This window comes from Lagopus leucura, unplaced genomic scaffold, assembly GCF_019238085.1.
Source record: "Lagopus leucura isolate 7727_CA_CO unplaced genomic scaffold, USGS_WTPT01 Super-Scaffold_100001, whole genome shotgun sequence".
Classification (NCBI taxonomy): Eukaryota; Metazoa; Chordata; class Aves; order Galliformes; family Phasianidae; genus Lagopus; species Lagopus leucura.
In genome coordinates, this window is record NW_024962262.1 from 87,008,655 (window position 1) to 87,025,935 (window position 17,281).

A 17,281-nucleotide genomic window follows, 5' to 3' on the forward strand; every position below is an offset into this window, starting at 1 on the left:
GAAACCAGCACTGCCTCAGAGACAGGAAGGAGGTTGGCTCTGAGAGCAGCCCACTGAGAGGTTTATGGGGGTGGCCCTGTTGACGGCAAGCCAGCCCACACGTCCCCTCGGTGGAGACAAAAGCTTCTCTGCCACAGTGACAGAAGAAAATCAGATTTGGAGCCCAACCTTGGCAAAATTCCTGCAGTCAGTGTGCAGATAAACGCACACACAGGGACAGTTTCAGTCCAAGCTTGCAGCTAATGACGCATGAACCACTGTTTACATTCGCAATAGAGAAACTAGGGAGGATAGGATTGCCTTGCCCAGCCCCATCACGGGCAATGACGATGCTCTGCAGACAAAAACAACAGCTCCCTCTTCCCAGGACTGCACAGTCTGAAGCTTCCTCACTCCCTCCCTGGGAAATCAGCACAACCAAGTGTGTGGCAGCAGCAATAGGCATGTTGGGTTGGCTAAAGGAGGATCAGCAGAGTATCCTTTATAGAGATACACTGCCAACAGAAACCTCACCAGTACAGTCAGACCTGGTGGCAGGGCCACTTCCCAGCATATATGGCAGGGCACAGCCACGTTCTGCTTCAGGTGGGGCCAAGCATACCCACAGAGCTGGCTTTGGCTCTAACGTGGCAATGACTGCCCTGAATTACACACTCTCATGTGCATGGCTGTGATGGACTGACAGCTGGACTACATGATTTTAGAGGTCTCTTCCAACCTTAGTGATTCTCTATGACTTCCCCTCCTCCTGCACCCTATTTGCCTTTGCACATTCTTTTGGATGCATTCCACATTGTTCAGCCAGGGCAAAGACAGACTACCCAGACAGGCCCAGCAGCAGTTGAGAAATGTCTTTGGGATCACATCTGTTGGACCCAGCAAGTACCTGCCCTCTGTACTCTGCAGGCAAGCTTTCCAAAAACGTCCCTGCCAAAAAATCCCATTGTCACATCCCCAGAGAGATTCAGAAAGGACAGCCATGAACACAAAGGGTTGGAGCCAGGCAGAGACAGGGGATGCAGTGTGGAATTAGCCAGGATAATCCAGCAGTCCTGGGGGACGTGGCAGAAGTGTTCAGATAATGGAGGAGCTGGCACAACAGACTTTGAAGTCTGCTGTCAGGTTTTCTCAGCCTGGCTCAGGCATCAAAGGCAGCTGGTTACATCCCTCAGTATGGAGCTGGAGGCAGACAGCTTCCCCATGGCTGCCAGCTCAGTCCCCATCCCCTGGGCGCAAGCCTCCTAACGGAGTACAAATGCCAAACATGCTGGCTCTGACTGGAACCAGACTCAACATTGCTGGGAGCTACATGGGATTGCACCCACAGCTTGTAGAGGTGAGTATGATGCCAGTGGATGAGGATCTCTACTCTGATGCACCAGTGAGCCACACGGCCAGCCCTAGGCAGCCCCTAAGCACGGGGAGTCTGGCCAAAGCACAGAAGGTTGCAACCACTTCCCTAGGACACCAGCTTTTCTAAGCAGCAAGCAACAGGGGCTGCCTTGGGAGGAGGGCACCCGCAACTCTGTTTTGGTGAGCTGAGGTTTGCTCTCAATTGCACAGTTTCTACTATAGACAAAGGTGACAAAGGGCTGCAGCAGCACTTCACCCGGACCTTCATTCCAGTACTCACTGTCTCCATATCCAGCCCTTCCCCTCAGTCAGGGCTGGAAGCTGCTTTGCACCAAGGTGCTACCACTCTGCTGCCATGACACCACCAACTCTGCAGCTCCCCAGCTGCTTGGGCAGCCCTCAGCAAGCAGCACAAAGCTACACGCTGCCCCAGACCTCTCTGTGCATCAGCATCTTCTAAGCAAGCAAACTGTGCAGATGTGGCACTGAGGGACATGGTCAGTGGGCACAGGTTGGTGGTTGGACTGGGTGGCCTTAGTTGTCTTTTCTGACTTTAATGAGAACAGGGGGAGCAGTCACAATGACTGTTGTTTGGTGGGAACTTCTCCTGGGGAATATAAGGCAGCATAACATGGGGAGAGAAACTAGGTTTTAATACTAAGCTGCTTATTTAGGTCTCCAAGTTATGGAGATGCTGCACTTCAAAACTAATTAGATTGACAGAGCTTGGATTTGATTACAGGATTTCCAGAAGCAAGAGGGTTTTAAAAAAAAATTAAATGGCTGCCCTGGAAACGTTAGCAAGGGAATTAAACAGCCATTGCTGCAGCCAATTGTTAAATACACGTAAGCTGGGAAAAATGATAAACTCCAACTGCCAAAACTTGCTTCATCAGTGGCTGCAGCAGGGAGCCGCTCTCTTAGCAGGCCCGACTACAGGATGCACAAAGCATGCATTTCACCAGTGCAGCCATCCCTACACTAAGAACAATGTGGAAGTGGCACACAGATATGACCCCAAAGCAATGCAGCAAGGTAGCAATGACAGAATAACATTTTCAGCTCATCCAGCATCAAAGCCTTTGCTTTATCCACACAACTCATTCACCAGAAAAAACTTCCTTTCTTCCACTCCTACAAGGTCACGGGGAAAAGCAGCGATTTCATATTGTCCAATAACAGAGACAGAGCTGCTCTTTTTGAAAGCCCAAAATTTCAGTTCCTCCTGAAGTTCCTAAAGGAGCCATCATCCAACAATATAAGGCTTCTGTCCAAGTTCACACACTCAGGTGTCCAAAGGAATTCGGTTTGGAGCCTGATGAGTGGGACTTGGATTTAGAAGGTCGTGTTAACATGTCAACAGTCTGCATAGGCTTAGCTACCAGACAGCTGCTCCTGGCAAACCAATAGATGCTCTGCTCATAGCTGCCACCTTCTCACCTTCACAGAATCACAGCATCACCAAAGCTGGAAAAGACCTCCAAGATCATCCAGTACAACCATCCACCTATCACCAATATCTCCTGACTAAATCATGTCCCTTAGTACATCACCTAGCATTTCTTGAACACCTCCAGGGACGGTGACTTCACCACCTCTCAAGGCAGCCTGTTCCAGTGCCTCACCACTCTGAGAAGAAATGTTTCCTGATATCCAACCTGAACATCCCCTGGCACAACTTGAGACCTCATCCTATTGCTCATCCTATTTGCTTTCATCCTATTGCTGTTACCTGGGGGAAGAGGCCAACCCCTAACTCAGCACAGCCTCCTTTCAGGCCCCTGAGCCTCCTCTTCTCCAGACTGAAGAATCCTAGTTCCCCCAGCTGTTCCTCATAAGATTTGTGTTCCAGATCTTCCACAGCTTCACTGCCCTTCTCTGGGCACTCTCCAGGGCCTTAGTGTCTTTCTTGCAGTGAGGGGCATAAGTTTGGGTAGAGCGTTCTGGACTGTGAACACACTGTTCACTCAATGCTGCTCTCACTGCACCAAGATCCCAAGAAAAAAGCAGAACATGGTGTAGGTGACAGACACACTTCACCTGAGGATCATGCAGTAGCTCCCACACTGCTCTCACAGCCTTGGAGAATGTCTCTTAATAGATCCCTCATCAAGTGGGAAGTGGTGGCACTCAGTTGGTATGGGGAAAGGCAGGGCAGGTATAAAGACAGCAATGCCCTGTGCATGAGTCCTGAGAGCCATCTTGTTAACACGGTACGCAGTCAGGTCAAGGAAGGAGAAATAAATGAATAATGATTGACAAAAGGTATTTCTGGATGATTACAGGGAACTGTGAAGACAGGAGAAAAAGATAACAGTACCGGGTAAGGATACCTCAGCACGCACCTTGAAGGCTGCAGACAAAGCCATCAGCTTCAAAAGGACCTCAAACATTGTATTTCTAAAGAAAACATACATTTCTGCTGGGCTAGGAATTCAGAGCTTGGCTTCTGAAGGAGCTCTCCCTGAAACATCAGAGACAAATTTCAGAGTGAAGAGAAGGGCTTGCAGGGGCTGGGGAGAGAAGAAAATACTGTGGACAGTAATAGAAAGCAGAGCTGGGAAGGACTGCTCCTGGGAAGGAAGGAGAAACAACCAAAGTAGAAAGACATTATCCTTTCCATTGCTGAAAGACTCACCTTATGTCAGTGATTTTACACCAAATAAATACTTTGTGAAGGCTTGTCACTCACTATTAGTACAGCTGCTAGAAGACACAGCTTTTGAGGGAGCAGATACTTCAATACATGGCACACCACGGAGCTCAGTATGGGACTTGAGGAGCCGCATGGCTGGAAAACTGCATGGCTGAAGATTAAGAGCCTGGATAAGGATATAAATAAGGACATAAATATAAATAGAGCAAATTAGATCCATCTGTAATGCAATGACTATTCTTACGCAAATACAGAGATGCTACACACTCAAGAACAAAAACAACAAGAAAAAAACAAGCCTAAAATCCATCCTGGAACTATTTTTACAAACAGAAGAATGTTACAAAGAGCATGAGGACACACTGACCACACCTTGGTTGAATTAACGACTACAGCTATCTGCTGCGGCTTCCTCCCTCTTTTCCTGTCCCATCACTAGAGGGAGCTGCTATTACCTCACTCCTCTTACTTGCCCGGCCAATTATTGCACACTTATCTCTCCTAATTCTCATATCTAAGGTGATCTGTACTATCCTTTACAACTCACGGTGAGAAACGGGTACTTTCAGATTCTTGTTCCTCTAAAATGCATGCTGCAAGAAAGTCACAAATTGGATTCTTGAAATTCCTATTTTTCAAGTCCAGGGTGGCTGGGCAGGGTGTTGAAAGATGAATGCCATCACAGTTACCTTTGGAAAAGACTTTGCTTCACATGAGGTATGACATTCACAAAGGTTGCTTTACTGGAACTCACTGATGATTGGCAGCATTTGGGTTTTCACAGCAAGCAGCCACATGGGAGAAACCAGGCCAAACCCATCATATTTCGGATGCCTCATCCCTTCTGCAAAAATGTTGACTTATGACAGGGTAGAAACAGAATGGATTCAGAAAACCATTACGTTTCCCAATTCATCACACAAATGTAAGCAAATATTTTAAACTTACTGTAAAATAGTGCTGACGCTTACCTAGCAGGGTGACCAGTGCTGGAAATGGGACTGGTAAGATTTACATTAGATACCCTCTCAGTAACAATAGAATCTGTGTACACACAAAGGTACGAGGAGAGAACTGCCCATAGTATAAACATTCAGGCCAAGCCCACAGCACAGGCTTAATCAAAAAGGTTCTTTATTTTGAACATAAAAAGAAACATTTTACACAGCATTGTTAGAACTATTGGGTACCTGCATTCCAGAACTGTGCCAAACACTTCGTTTTGTAACTTTGAAATAAAAAAAAAAAAAAGAAAGCAAACATCTTGCCCTTCTGCTATATGCTCAAGCTTGTTCTGGATTGAATTCCAAGTGCCTGGAGGAATTTACCGGCTTACCCAGGAGATGTGGCAATTTGAACAGAGGAATATCAACACGAGCCCTTAGGATACTTAGACAATACCACAGGTTGCAGCTGAGAGGATATGGATGCTTGCAATGCATCTCAGGCAGCTTACTCTCCTGATACTTTGCAGGTTTAATACACAATCAGGTGCACGCACACCATCACTCACACAGGAAACAATAATAAAAAACATGAAAGTGACCAAAAATCTTTTTTTTTTTTTCTTTTTCATTGGAGACAAGATTCCCACTCTATTTTAAAAAAAGGGATAATACAAAATTGGCACAAGTAGAAGGAAACCTGTGGGGTAAGCCTCGCCCCTCAGCTTCTAGCCTTCCAACTACAGCAAATACAGAGTGTAAGGGGATGCAGCATTGCCTTCCAAGGGGCTGGCAGCAGTATGAGCTAGTAGGGAACTTGCTTCACTTGGAATGACAAGGATTGTTTGTTACCGGCCATGAAGGAAGGTCAGCATTGGCTGAGGACACAGAGACCTTCCACAGTAGAAGCAGGGAGCCCTGACCAAAATAACCCTGAGTTTTTTCCAGCAGGGATAAAAGTGTGCTACGTTGTGTGCTTGGGAAGAACTGTCAGGTCCCTGCTCACTCATTCCCTAATTATTGCATTACAATCATGACCCTCTTTCCCTAAAACTTAAGCAAGAGCATATGAATAAGGAGTCAGCCTGCTAGGACAGCAAGTCTGCTAGGACAGCAAGCGACTGATGCTGTGCTTTGAACTTCACCATCACTACCAGCCCCCAAAACCAAGACACCTTGATTCCACAAGCCTTCTGTGAAGAAAGCAGATGTTAATGCAGGAAAGAAGCTACTTAGATGAGTGTGGGAAGGACAGCCAGCATCCCAGACGTCCGTATGGTGTTCCATAATGGCCAAGGAAAAGAAAGATTTCACTACAGTAGCCAGGAGTGAGAAGAAGAAAAATGTTACTGTCAAAAGTGATATGAGTAAATTATTTCTTCAACATCCTTTCTTTGGAAAGCATCACTAAAGATTTTTGGGCTGTCACAGTGGAGGGTAGACTGCTTCTGCCTCATTCCTCAACAGAGGCAGCAACATCTGTCTGCAACACAGGCCCTTTCAGAGCTCTTCAAGAGAAAAACAAAACAAAAAAAACCACTGGGCCAGAAAAAGAAACTGCCATAAGTGTTTTGGTCAAAGTCCTCTAGAAGTTCATAGGTGTCACAGCTTTGGAAATCCACATGAAATATCAAGCAGTTAAATAATGAGTTGCAAGCCTCATCTCTGCAAATCAAGTTCACGTTAAAGATGTCTCACATTCAGCTCCCAAAAATCATTAGATACCTGCGTGTGTATGTATACAAAGCCAAAGTTAACCCACCTACAATGCGACTGCATGCACGTTCACATGCTGGAGGCAGAATACAGCCTTCTAGAAAAACCTTTACACCAATCTCAGAAAAAGGTCATCACAGAAAACACAAAAAAACAACATCAATCTTACTGCAATAGTCTTGGAATAGCAGCAGTGTTGAGTGGTTCAGTTAAAGGTTTCACAAGCTAATGTGAACTGAGGTCATTGTAGCACAGAAATTAGACCTGCAGCTCCCCAGGTATATATACTGGAATGAGCTACTAGTGACAATGATTGTCTAGTACATAGCTAGTGTCTAGATTGGCATACCACAACCACTGCTTTCTGTGGATGCCATCCTCCAATATCTTTCATTTTATCCTAAAAAAAAAATAACAATAATTAAAAAAAAAAAAAAAATCAATCAGTAAGGAATTGATCCCTAGCCTTATCCACATTTCCCACTCTTCCTGATGCAAGCTACACCCTCACTGTGATGTCTGGTTGTGGTACAGTCCTACCTCCTTATACACAGTACCTTTATTCTGACTTTTATTGCTTAGAACACCAGCTGTGCTGGAAAGACAGAACTGCCTGGAAAAGAAGTTGCTCCCCACCAGGAGCCAGGTCAGTGAAAGTGGAAGACCAAAGCAGGACTCACGATACTCAACCTCTTGGAGAAATCCTCACTGCAGGCTATGCAACAAGACCAGGATCATGGGAACCTGAAGGATTTTTGCTGCCCTCTTGGGCTTGCTCATATTCCTACCCTGAGCAACTGGCAGAAGTAGTGCTGGAATCTGGTCTGTGTACTTGGTGACAGTTTACAGGTCTCCAAATGTGATCAGTTGGTCCACTGCACAAAAAGATCCATCTCATTTTTTTTCATGAATCACACCGCATCAGTAGTGCAAGGTTTTCTACCTCTCTGACAAGGCCAACAAGGGCTGGGCCTTGCCTCTTGACACCATGTTGCCTCCCTGCCACAAGCAGAACAGTGTTTGAGGCACGTTGTGAGCAGCTGTAGTGGGGAGAAAAGAAGGTAGAAGGGTTGGGGAGAAGGTGACTGCAAGCAGCCATCCAACAAACGCTTGTCTGAGGATTGACTCTTCAGGGTTGCTAAGTTAGCCCCTGTTCACCACGGATAAGAGCTTTGAGCACTGAAAATTAGGGAAAAAAAAACCAAAATAATAAAACCTTAAGAAGAGCATCTCAAAGACCTCCAGGCAAATTTTGTTTTCAGATTAATTGTAAATTCTTTGAAAGGTGGAGAAGAGAAGGTATGCTGACAGCCAAAAATCGATTATTTTCTGGAACAGCCTCTTGAGACTCCAGTGGAATACCCTTCTCCAGCTTTCAAGCAATACAAAGAAGTCTGAGATATCAAGGCAGAGAGAAAAAGTGGACAGAATGCTGCAGTGGGGGTAGAGGAGAAGAGTAGATTGGTTAATACAATTAAAGTCTAACGATTTCACCAGTCCCTTCCTGCACACCACACTCCTCAACATGTTTTCATAGTGGAAGATCTTTTCAAAACCAAGAGGGGCAAAAAAAAAACAAAAAACAAAAAACACATAGTGAATTTTTGTCACAGGGCCCTGCTGAAAGCAGGCTCAACAGTTTGTAAATTAGAAGGACATGATCTCTACGCAGAAAGTGCTGCTGGACAAAGGAGAACTCTGAGTCACTAGATATGGCCTGAAAGCTCTCAGGACACAAAGTGTAACAAGGAGGAGCTTGAGGTCCAGGCTGAAACCAGAGAGGAAAAGCCCTGTCCCGTCTGGGCCTGTGAATGAGTGTCTCAGCACAGTCCAAGAGCCCTGTGAGTCTCTCCCGAAACGCAAGTGTGCCTGGCTCCCATACTCAGTCCATCTCCATCGACATCAGCCGGCGACGCTCTCGTCTTGTTTCCTGTACTTCCTTCTTGCAGCACCAACGGGAGGTGCAGTAGCCAATGAGGCAGGATAAGAGTCCAATGACAGTGGCCAGACCAATGCCAATCAATAGGGGATACTTGAAAGCATTCAGAACTGAAAAAAAAAAAAAAAAAAAAAAAAAAAAAAAAAAGAAGGAAGACCAAGTCATTACATATTACTAAGAAATTCAAAGATCTGCATTATTTTTCTTACCTAAAAGGGGTGTGGGGAGGGGAAGGGGGAAATCACACATCTTTCTGTCACAGGCAGATTACTTCTTTCAGAAGGAAGTTAAATTATTTTTCCTCCTTGATTTCTGTTTTTTGAAGTTTGGAATACTGGTGTCTTACCAGACTCCCTGACCACTTCACCTCATTTCTTCCTCTACCATTTCCAAGCTTCAGGGAGGCTGGAAACACGAGAAATCTTGGAGCAAGAAAGCAAAAGGAAGGTAGTTCCAAGGGATATCCCAATATCCATTTCTCCAAACAGATGCCTTCCAAAGGTTCTCTATTCAGAGGCAGACTGTGCCTGCAATCTTCTTTATATGACTGTTTCTAAACAGCAAGTAGTAGGCTCCTTTACACTTTGCTTGATTAGAACTATTGGTACAGTACACTCCCTGTCACTCAGCAGCCCTACCTGATAAACCTCCAAGGCTGGCTTAGTTGGTAGGCACCTACTGCACAGTTAAAACGCAGGGTCAAGGAACAGACAGAGCTTGGAAAGTACAGTTGTAATAGTACAGTGGGAATAATAAGATCTTCTGATTCAAGTTCATGGAATTTCTCAACGTGACTTTTCATGGACATGCTGAGCAGTTCAAAATCCCTCCTGTGTTCATGTCCCTTCTCAGCTATGTACCGAATGCAATATCTAGCACACATCTAGCTTCTCATGAAATACAGCAATGCTTGCAACTCAGGTTGCATAGCAAATAAGGCAATAAGTGCAGTGAGTAGCATGTCTTGTGGTTAGGAGAGGGAGGAAGGAGACAGAACTCTGATGTGTCATGCCCCGCTTTGATATTAACCACAGTACGATCCTACTTCAGCACACTGAAGTTGCAAGTCAAGGCTTCCTCCTGTAGGAAGAACAAGGGTTAACACTTGGAGAGAATTGCTAAGTCTTGATTAAAAGACTCCCTAGCTATGCAAAACGTTACCAAGACATGAGGGAAAAGAACATTTCATAATATAACCTGTTCAGACCTAACTAGTCCACAGAAGCTAGAATTAGAAGTTGCAAACAAAAGAAGAAGGATAGCAACGTCTATTTAAATTATCAATGTTTTTAAAGGTATGTGTGATAGAGAGTACTTGCTACAAAAAACATAACAAGGTGTTAAAAATCCCACAATAGAAACTGCAATACTGCTCTTACCATCCATTTTCACAGATAGAAAGATGGGTTTGGCTTTGATGTCAGGTTCCCGTTGCCATACACCAGTGGCAGAGCGTACCCACGGGGTGACTACGCAGTAGTGGTTCCCAAAGTCGTGATCCTCACAGCTGTGAATGCGGAGACGGAATTCCAGTGGGCTGATTCTCTCCAGGCTCAGATCACTGCTCCCATTTCTCCTGCTCTGTGTCACGATCCCTCTCCGGTCCACTGAGGCCAGCAAGACAGGCTCTCTGTCCAACGCAAAGGAGCGCACAGCAAACCAGGAGACATCAAAGGACATATCATCTGCATTTGCAGGAAAAAAAAAGAAGAAAGGTTGATCTGCAAGCATTGTAACCAACACTGCACTACAACCAACTCTTGCTTTCCTGCCTACTATCTTAAGTAATCAGCAGGCAGGCCCGGTGTCATAAGAAGCGTTGTAACTATGTTGAACCTACACTGAGAAGGGAGTGACAGCAGAAGGTATTTACTAGCGGAGAGTGATTTCCATCACTGCCTTCATGCAGCACCTATACAACTGCAAAGTCAGAGGGCTCATTCCTAAAGCTCCTGCTTCACATTTAGTCTGCCTAAATAAATAAAGAGATCCAACAAAAAGCAGAAAAAAAAAAATTACCTGCAAAAATATTCCAGAGCAAATCCTGACCACAATGCTTTTATACGCTTTTTCCACGATTGTCAGTTACTGTCATGGATGATCACACATCATGCCTTATACAAGGTACATTATCCAAGGAGACAGTCTACACAAACAATTTGCAGCACCTTCCATATCAGTACATTTAGCTCCTTCTACCTTTGTGCAAGATCTTACTTATCACATCAGGGGATCACAATCTTAGTCCTATTAGGCTGCTGTAGCTGAGTATCTATTTGATAAATCACCATTACATTTTGCTAACGTGAACTCAGCAATACCTGAGCCTGAAACCTGAGATGACCTATAGCATAGACAGGAAAAGGCTTTAGATGCCCACTCACTTGGCTCATCAACAGTTCCCCCTTCCTGGTGCATTAACAAGCTGACTGGAGCTCACTGGAAACAGAGGTTACTATTTTTACCCTGAGTTTTGTGACGTCTTCTCACACCTAAGATAGTTCCTTTTATTTTGAGCATATATATCAAACTCCACTTGCTGGCAGTGAGATCTCTGAAAAATACAGTATTAGCAATCTGAAATGTAGAACTGATCTTTCTCCTAAGCCCCAAACCTGCAGCTTTACTTAAATTCTTTGTAGATATGAGTAAAGACCATTTTTAAGCCTTTATCAGGCAAGCTAGCACTCCTAGAAGATAGAGAACCTTAGAATAATCTTATAAAGACAGGGACATCCTCAGCTCTGCTATTTGATGTACAGCATCAGCTGGCCAGGTGCTTCATTCTTCCTTACTGTAGAAAAAAACCAGCTGCTGTCTGGGATATCATTAACGCCCCAGTAAGGTGTGTTATTTTTACACACATCTTGGAAAACAAAACAAAAATATGAGAAAGCAGATGTAAGCACTTTGTTAGTACAAGGGACACTGGCTGACCAAACAGTTTTGGGACAGCAGCTAATTTAGTAACCCTGCTTCATGGCCAGCTGCTATGAGTGACAACACTGCAGACCCTACACTTGCAAACCTACAGCAGGGTGAGGTTTTCTGGTCCTACACAAGGTGTGCCTAGGTCAGATCACCATACAGACCAGCAGCCTGCACAGCAATCAGACTTCCCTATCACACTCTTTGTTACTTGGCATACCATTCTGATCCCCTCTCTTTAAAGCAGAGCTAATACAAATCACTGCACAAACACACCCAGTTAAAAGCACTAAGCTTTGACCTCTGCAATGTATACTCATGCATCTATCTATGGGAAGCAGGGCCTCTACTTGAGAGCTCTGTTTCTATAAACTACCCTTCTCCTCTGCTGCCTGTTTATGCCAAATAAGGCAGTAACACTGGCCTACAGGCAGTCGTATTGGGAATGACCAATTCCTTGGGAAGTTTATCAAAACTGCCATTTGCTCTGTTTTCAGGTATGGAACACATGGATACCTTCCAGTCTGAGTCCAACTGCACTGAATACACAATTGCATTTGCTAAAATGGATTTCAACAATAAGTTAGGTGGAAAAAAAAAATAGCTTTCAGATGCCCAGGCTACTTCTTTCAGTCAGTAATTTGAGGTTCTCTTCCCTCAACATGCAAAGGGGAATGCAAGCATTTGCTGTCGTTTTGAAATAGCTGAATCTATCTTCCATAATTACAACATGGGACAACTATTATGCCAACATATTTTATTAGTCAGTATACACAGCGTGCAATTAGTGACTCACTGCAAACAGTCAGAGGGAGGATTTGGCTCGGAGAACTCTTTGTCACTATCCTCCCTGAACTAGCTTCATACAGCAAAGTCATCTGATTCCTTTCTGTATCTCTCACGTTTTTCAAATTTAGCAAAACAAGGACATGAATCAAGCGTTCTCTACAGCTCAGTGATGAACATTCCAAGCAGCTCCCAAGTGCTAACAAATATGTGATTTTACTGACGTAAAACGGGCCACATGCAAGGCTTCCCAAAAGCATCTGTAGAACCCCACACACCCCTTGTATGGTGACAAGCCACTCAGTTTTTGTCCTCAGGCTACAAAAATCAAAACACACCCACTGGAATCACACACATGGTCAACACTGCAAAGCTTTCTTCCACCAGTAAGGACAGTAAGTGCCCATGCACTAGAGAGAGTTTGGCACTGGGAAGTCATCATTCAGAAGGCAACTGAGAACCTCAGTGTCAGCAGCAGCTCTTGCAACTCAGCTCCTTCCATAATGGAAGGCAGAGTCTGGGAATCGGGTGCTTCAGAGGCCCTGCAAGCAGAGAAATAGTGGTGCTATGCTTCTTCCCCTCCTCAGCTAGTGAGGATCATCAACATGTAAAGCACATCTTTATGCATATTTCAATTTGACACACAGGGCTAAGCTGCTTCCCTGGCCAATCGCTCCCTGAAACAGGGAATCCTATTTCTAGACCAGCTCTTAGGAACCATACACTTCCACTACTTAGAATGGAGCTCTCTCAGCATCTTGTTACAGTGCTGAATCACAATTTTGAGACCCTTTTTGTTTACTACATTTAAATGAGATTGAATAGAGCTTCCTAGAGAGCTAGGCGAACCACTTCAAACCATACAAGAGGTAAACAAGCTGGTTTTGTTAAATTCTCCAGTGCCCACTGCGTCTGTCTGGAGCAGTCTGAAAAAAGCCCACCTCTTTCAGACAGAGGAAGAAACACTTTAAAATCCCTATGCACACAGCCCAAGAAGGGGCGATCTGGGAAGTCTAGAGAGATCGTTTGTGAAAATGTGTATTCAACAGAAACATCAGAAGCAGCTTTTATACCTTGAGGGCACAGAAGTACTACTAGTATTCCCCCCTGACACACACATGCTCTCCTTGTATCAATTCAAAACACCAGCTACAGCTGCCAAGCCAAAGAAGCACTTCTTTAGATGGAATGGTTGCTGCCACGTACTGAGCTCAGTAATGCACACTCCACTTCAGCAGGGTCTCAAAGAAGCAGAGGAAATTAAACCACGTAGCAGTCAAGCCAAAACCTTTTCAACCCTTTAGAAAGTTTCCCACAGGGTGGGCGTGCATACTCACAGACACACAATGGTGAATCGCCTCTACTAGAGGAGGAACCAACCTGTAAGTAACGCTACTAGAAACAAATGGAGCTGAGAAGGGGAGTGATAAAGATCATCGTCCATTTAGCTTGTCCTCAGCTCCTTGAAAGTACTTTATTTTTCTGGTTGTACACATGAAGGGGGGGGAAACAGATGAAACCCAACACTTCATATTCCTATACAAAGCATACATACTGATCTCCTCACGTGCTTGCAAAGTTGAGTGCCTTGTGTACAAAAGCAGAGCCAGCTGGCATACCAAATGCATTCAGACTGTCCAGGAAGTGTGTTTAACAAAAAGATCTTATGAAATTCTCCAGTCCTTCTCTGCTCAAAATACACTGCTGTGGCAGATCTAACACCAGAAGAGCAGACTTCTTGAAAGCCATCAGGATCCAGACCCACAGAACATAGTCAGGATAGCAATGTGCACAGACCATTGCTCTACTCTCCTTTCTTACGTTCCCAACCTGAAAGGCCATGGCTGCCATCTATTTTCTTCTAGGAGATGCTAGCAACTCTTGCTCTTCCTGTCTTATTATCTGGTGTAGGCATTTCCAAACAACACACCTCTTTTCCCTGCTGGGATGAAACAGCGCTGTTATTTTCAGTCTGTCTAACATTTTGGCATTTATTTAAGAAGGAAACTCTCCATTTGAATGATAAACTACATTGTGATACTTACTCAGTGCAGATTCAGATCAGAGATGAGATAGTTGTGGAAAAAAAGTCAAGTGGTTACGTCAGGGTGTTGCTAGATGACCCTTAAGGACCTTCTCTATCTAACCTGCTCAGTTATCCCACTTATCTATTCCTCTCCAACCCTGAAGTCAAGAATGCAGAATGACAAGGGAAATCTGCACAACCTACAGCTGCTGCATAGATTCCAGATGTTTCCTGCAGTTCTGCTGCCAGTCTCACCCAGAAGACCAGCAAGGACTGGAGAGGCATCAGCTTTTTAGGGCCACCTGAAATGCCCAGGTGGAACTTTTCCACACAGACATGCAGAGTATGGCTGGCTAGACCCCAAATCTTGCTCATTCAGCAACTGGAGGCTCAGAGCAGAGACCAACAGGTTCCCCCAACACTTGCCACAAGACCACACTTCTTTTACTCCTTTCTGTAGATATCCATTGTGTGTGCCTCATCCGCCCCATTACAGACAAATAAGTCACAAAAACACGCACAAAAAAACCCCAAAACATTAACAACAACAACCAAAAAACAACCACGGAGCAGAGCTGCCTTTTCCAGATAATATTAACCACCTAGGAAACAGATTGCAGTGCTGACATTTACAACTCTGCACTTGCTGCTCATGATCTGTGAAAAGGGCAACATTTCCAAACACAGGTATCATCTATTGATTCAACAGACATTCATACTCCCTTATGGAACTTCCCTGTTTAAACCTAACTCTGCTGATCAGCAGCTCCTTGAAGAGGCCATCTTTTAATTTCAGTCCATTTGATCGTCTTCCTCTTGTCAGAGCTTCTCCCCTTCTCAAGCTACCAAACACACACAAAAGCATCACAAACTCAAATGCTCTGATAGGAGAACCCCACTGTTAGTAACTGGCCTCTTTTCAAGTTCTAAGTTGGTTGGAGATGCTGAGATCTCTTTCACAAGGCAACCCCAGGCTTATCTTAGCTGTAGAACACCAGCAGAAGCAGCAGCAGCTCCCTGCTAGCAGTTATTTCTCTCCCTGCAAAGGAAGCCAGCTGCTTGGGGTCCTGCCCTGCAGCAATACCTGTAAGAGCTTGGGAACATCTCAACTGAGATGAGGCATTCTGCTGAGCAGAAACTGAGGCATACATACAGATGTACAATGCTGCAGACTGTCCAATACCCCACACTATTAATCTTTTGACAGCAATAAAGTTTAGTCAGTGTTTACTCCTTACCAAACATTTCAGTAATACAATCCACAGACTTCCAGCATTTTTTCACAGGCAGCAGAGAACCATAATCTAGCAAATTGCCTCCCTGTTACACTCAGATTTAACATAGAACAGACATTGTGCAATTTCAAAGTGGTGGACCTTTACTAAACTTAGTGTAGTAGTTGATGAGATGAAGTACCAAGTAACATTTGCCACACAGCACCTTTTGTGAAGTGGCTTGTGCACAGATTTCTAAGTTTCCCAAGAATCATGGCATCTTTAGAGATATACATACACATTTTTATATATTTATATTTGTTTAGGTTTTTTCTAAACATTTTTCATATATTTGCATACATAACATTACTTAAAATAAAAAAAAACTAAGCTCATTCCAAACTCAAACTTCGTGTCCAGTAACCAGAGCTGCTCTCACAGCATTTTGATGAAAAGCAGTTCAGGCAATGTTGGGCAAGCAGCTAAGTTTTGAGCAATTCTCTGAACTTTTTAGCCCTTCACAAATGTTTGCCTTTCAAGTACTTGTTGTCCTTTTCATAATAATTAGGTACTGTGTGTTTCTTCCCATGCAAAAAAGAAGGCTTGCCTCTGAAGGCCATAGGAATTAACATCCGTTATATCCATATTGAGGCTGCAGTAATCAGTTTTTATGACTTTTAGATTTAAATTAAGCCTTAAATACACTGTGAAGCGTTGAGTTGACTGATCAGATGATTTTAAGACTGCTATGACTGTAAAGGTTTTGCAAATGTATCTCCTTAAGATACATATTAAAGGAGTCAGGAACAGTTCCCACGCTCATCTAGTGGCTGTAGGCTGAGACTGCCAGCACTGGTGTCAGTTGTACAGACAGCACAAGGGCAGAGTTAGCAATAGGAACACTTTTTTCCTTCTACCAAGAGTGTGAAATGCAAAACTTGTTTTAAACTTGGCTGTGCAAAGCATATACTCTCTCCTGTTATTTATCTAGTTCTGTAGGACTTTCAATGCTAGCTTTCAGTTCTCCAGCTTCACTCAAATGACACAGTGTTGTAGCTGCTAGCATTCCATCTCAAAGCAATTGAGTTACAAGGGAAATATTTTCGTCAAAATACCTGGCTCTAGTGTCATTCCATCTGTTGTGATGATACAGAGCAAATCTGCCAGTTCACCTTGGTAAATCGTCAGATTGTCAGAATGCACCGAGACATTAAACACAGGACCTAGAAAAGAATAACCACAATTATTCATGATATGCTTTTTCTTCAGAGTAACCGTAACCTTTCTTGTACGTTATTGAATTCTCCTCTACTTGTTTGCTGAGACTGAGCTTTGAAGTAAGGATAAGCAATCATGCAAGTTTGGGCAAAACAGTCATTACATTTTTAGCCACTAATTGCTGTACTACCACCCAAACTGCCAGGCCTGTCACACAGCACGAAGTCACCGCCCAAGTCTGCATTCCACCATCCTGTGCAAAACGAGCCCTTCTGCAATTGGTGACTTCACACAGAAGAATAAAATTCAAGTCCTCAGGCTAATCCAGCACAGATCATTTTGGCTGACACTGTCAATAGGAATTCAAGTTAGAGCAAACCATTAATTTAACAATACAAGTGGTTCTTCTCCAGAGTTGAAACGCAGACAATAGAAGAAGTGCATCTGATAACACTTTTCTGTGGGTTTTCCTTCAGGCTCTGCTACAGATAGCTTCTTTCA

The 17,281-nt window shown here is 44.1% G+C and overlaps 1 protein-coding gene across 1 annotated transcript in view; it reads right to left on the minus strand.

Annotated features, from left to right (window-relative positions):
- Positions 1-5,126: 5,126 nt before the first annotated feature.
- The window catches only part of LOC122178276 (prostaglandin F2 receptor negative regulator-like), a 66,387-nt gene continuing 54,232 nt past the window's right edge, over positions 5,127-17,281 (minus strand). Inside the window, 3 exon segments of the mRNA XM_042868352.1 lie at positions 5,127-8,718; positions 9,988-10,293; positions 16,678-16,785. Of these exon segments, the coding sequence (XP_042724286.1) occupies positions 8,552-8,718; positions 9,988-10,293; positions 16,678-16,785 (581 nt within the window). The 3' untranslated portion in view covers positions 5,127-8,551.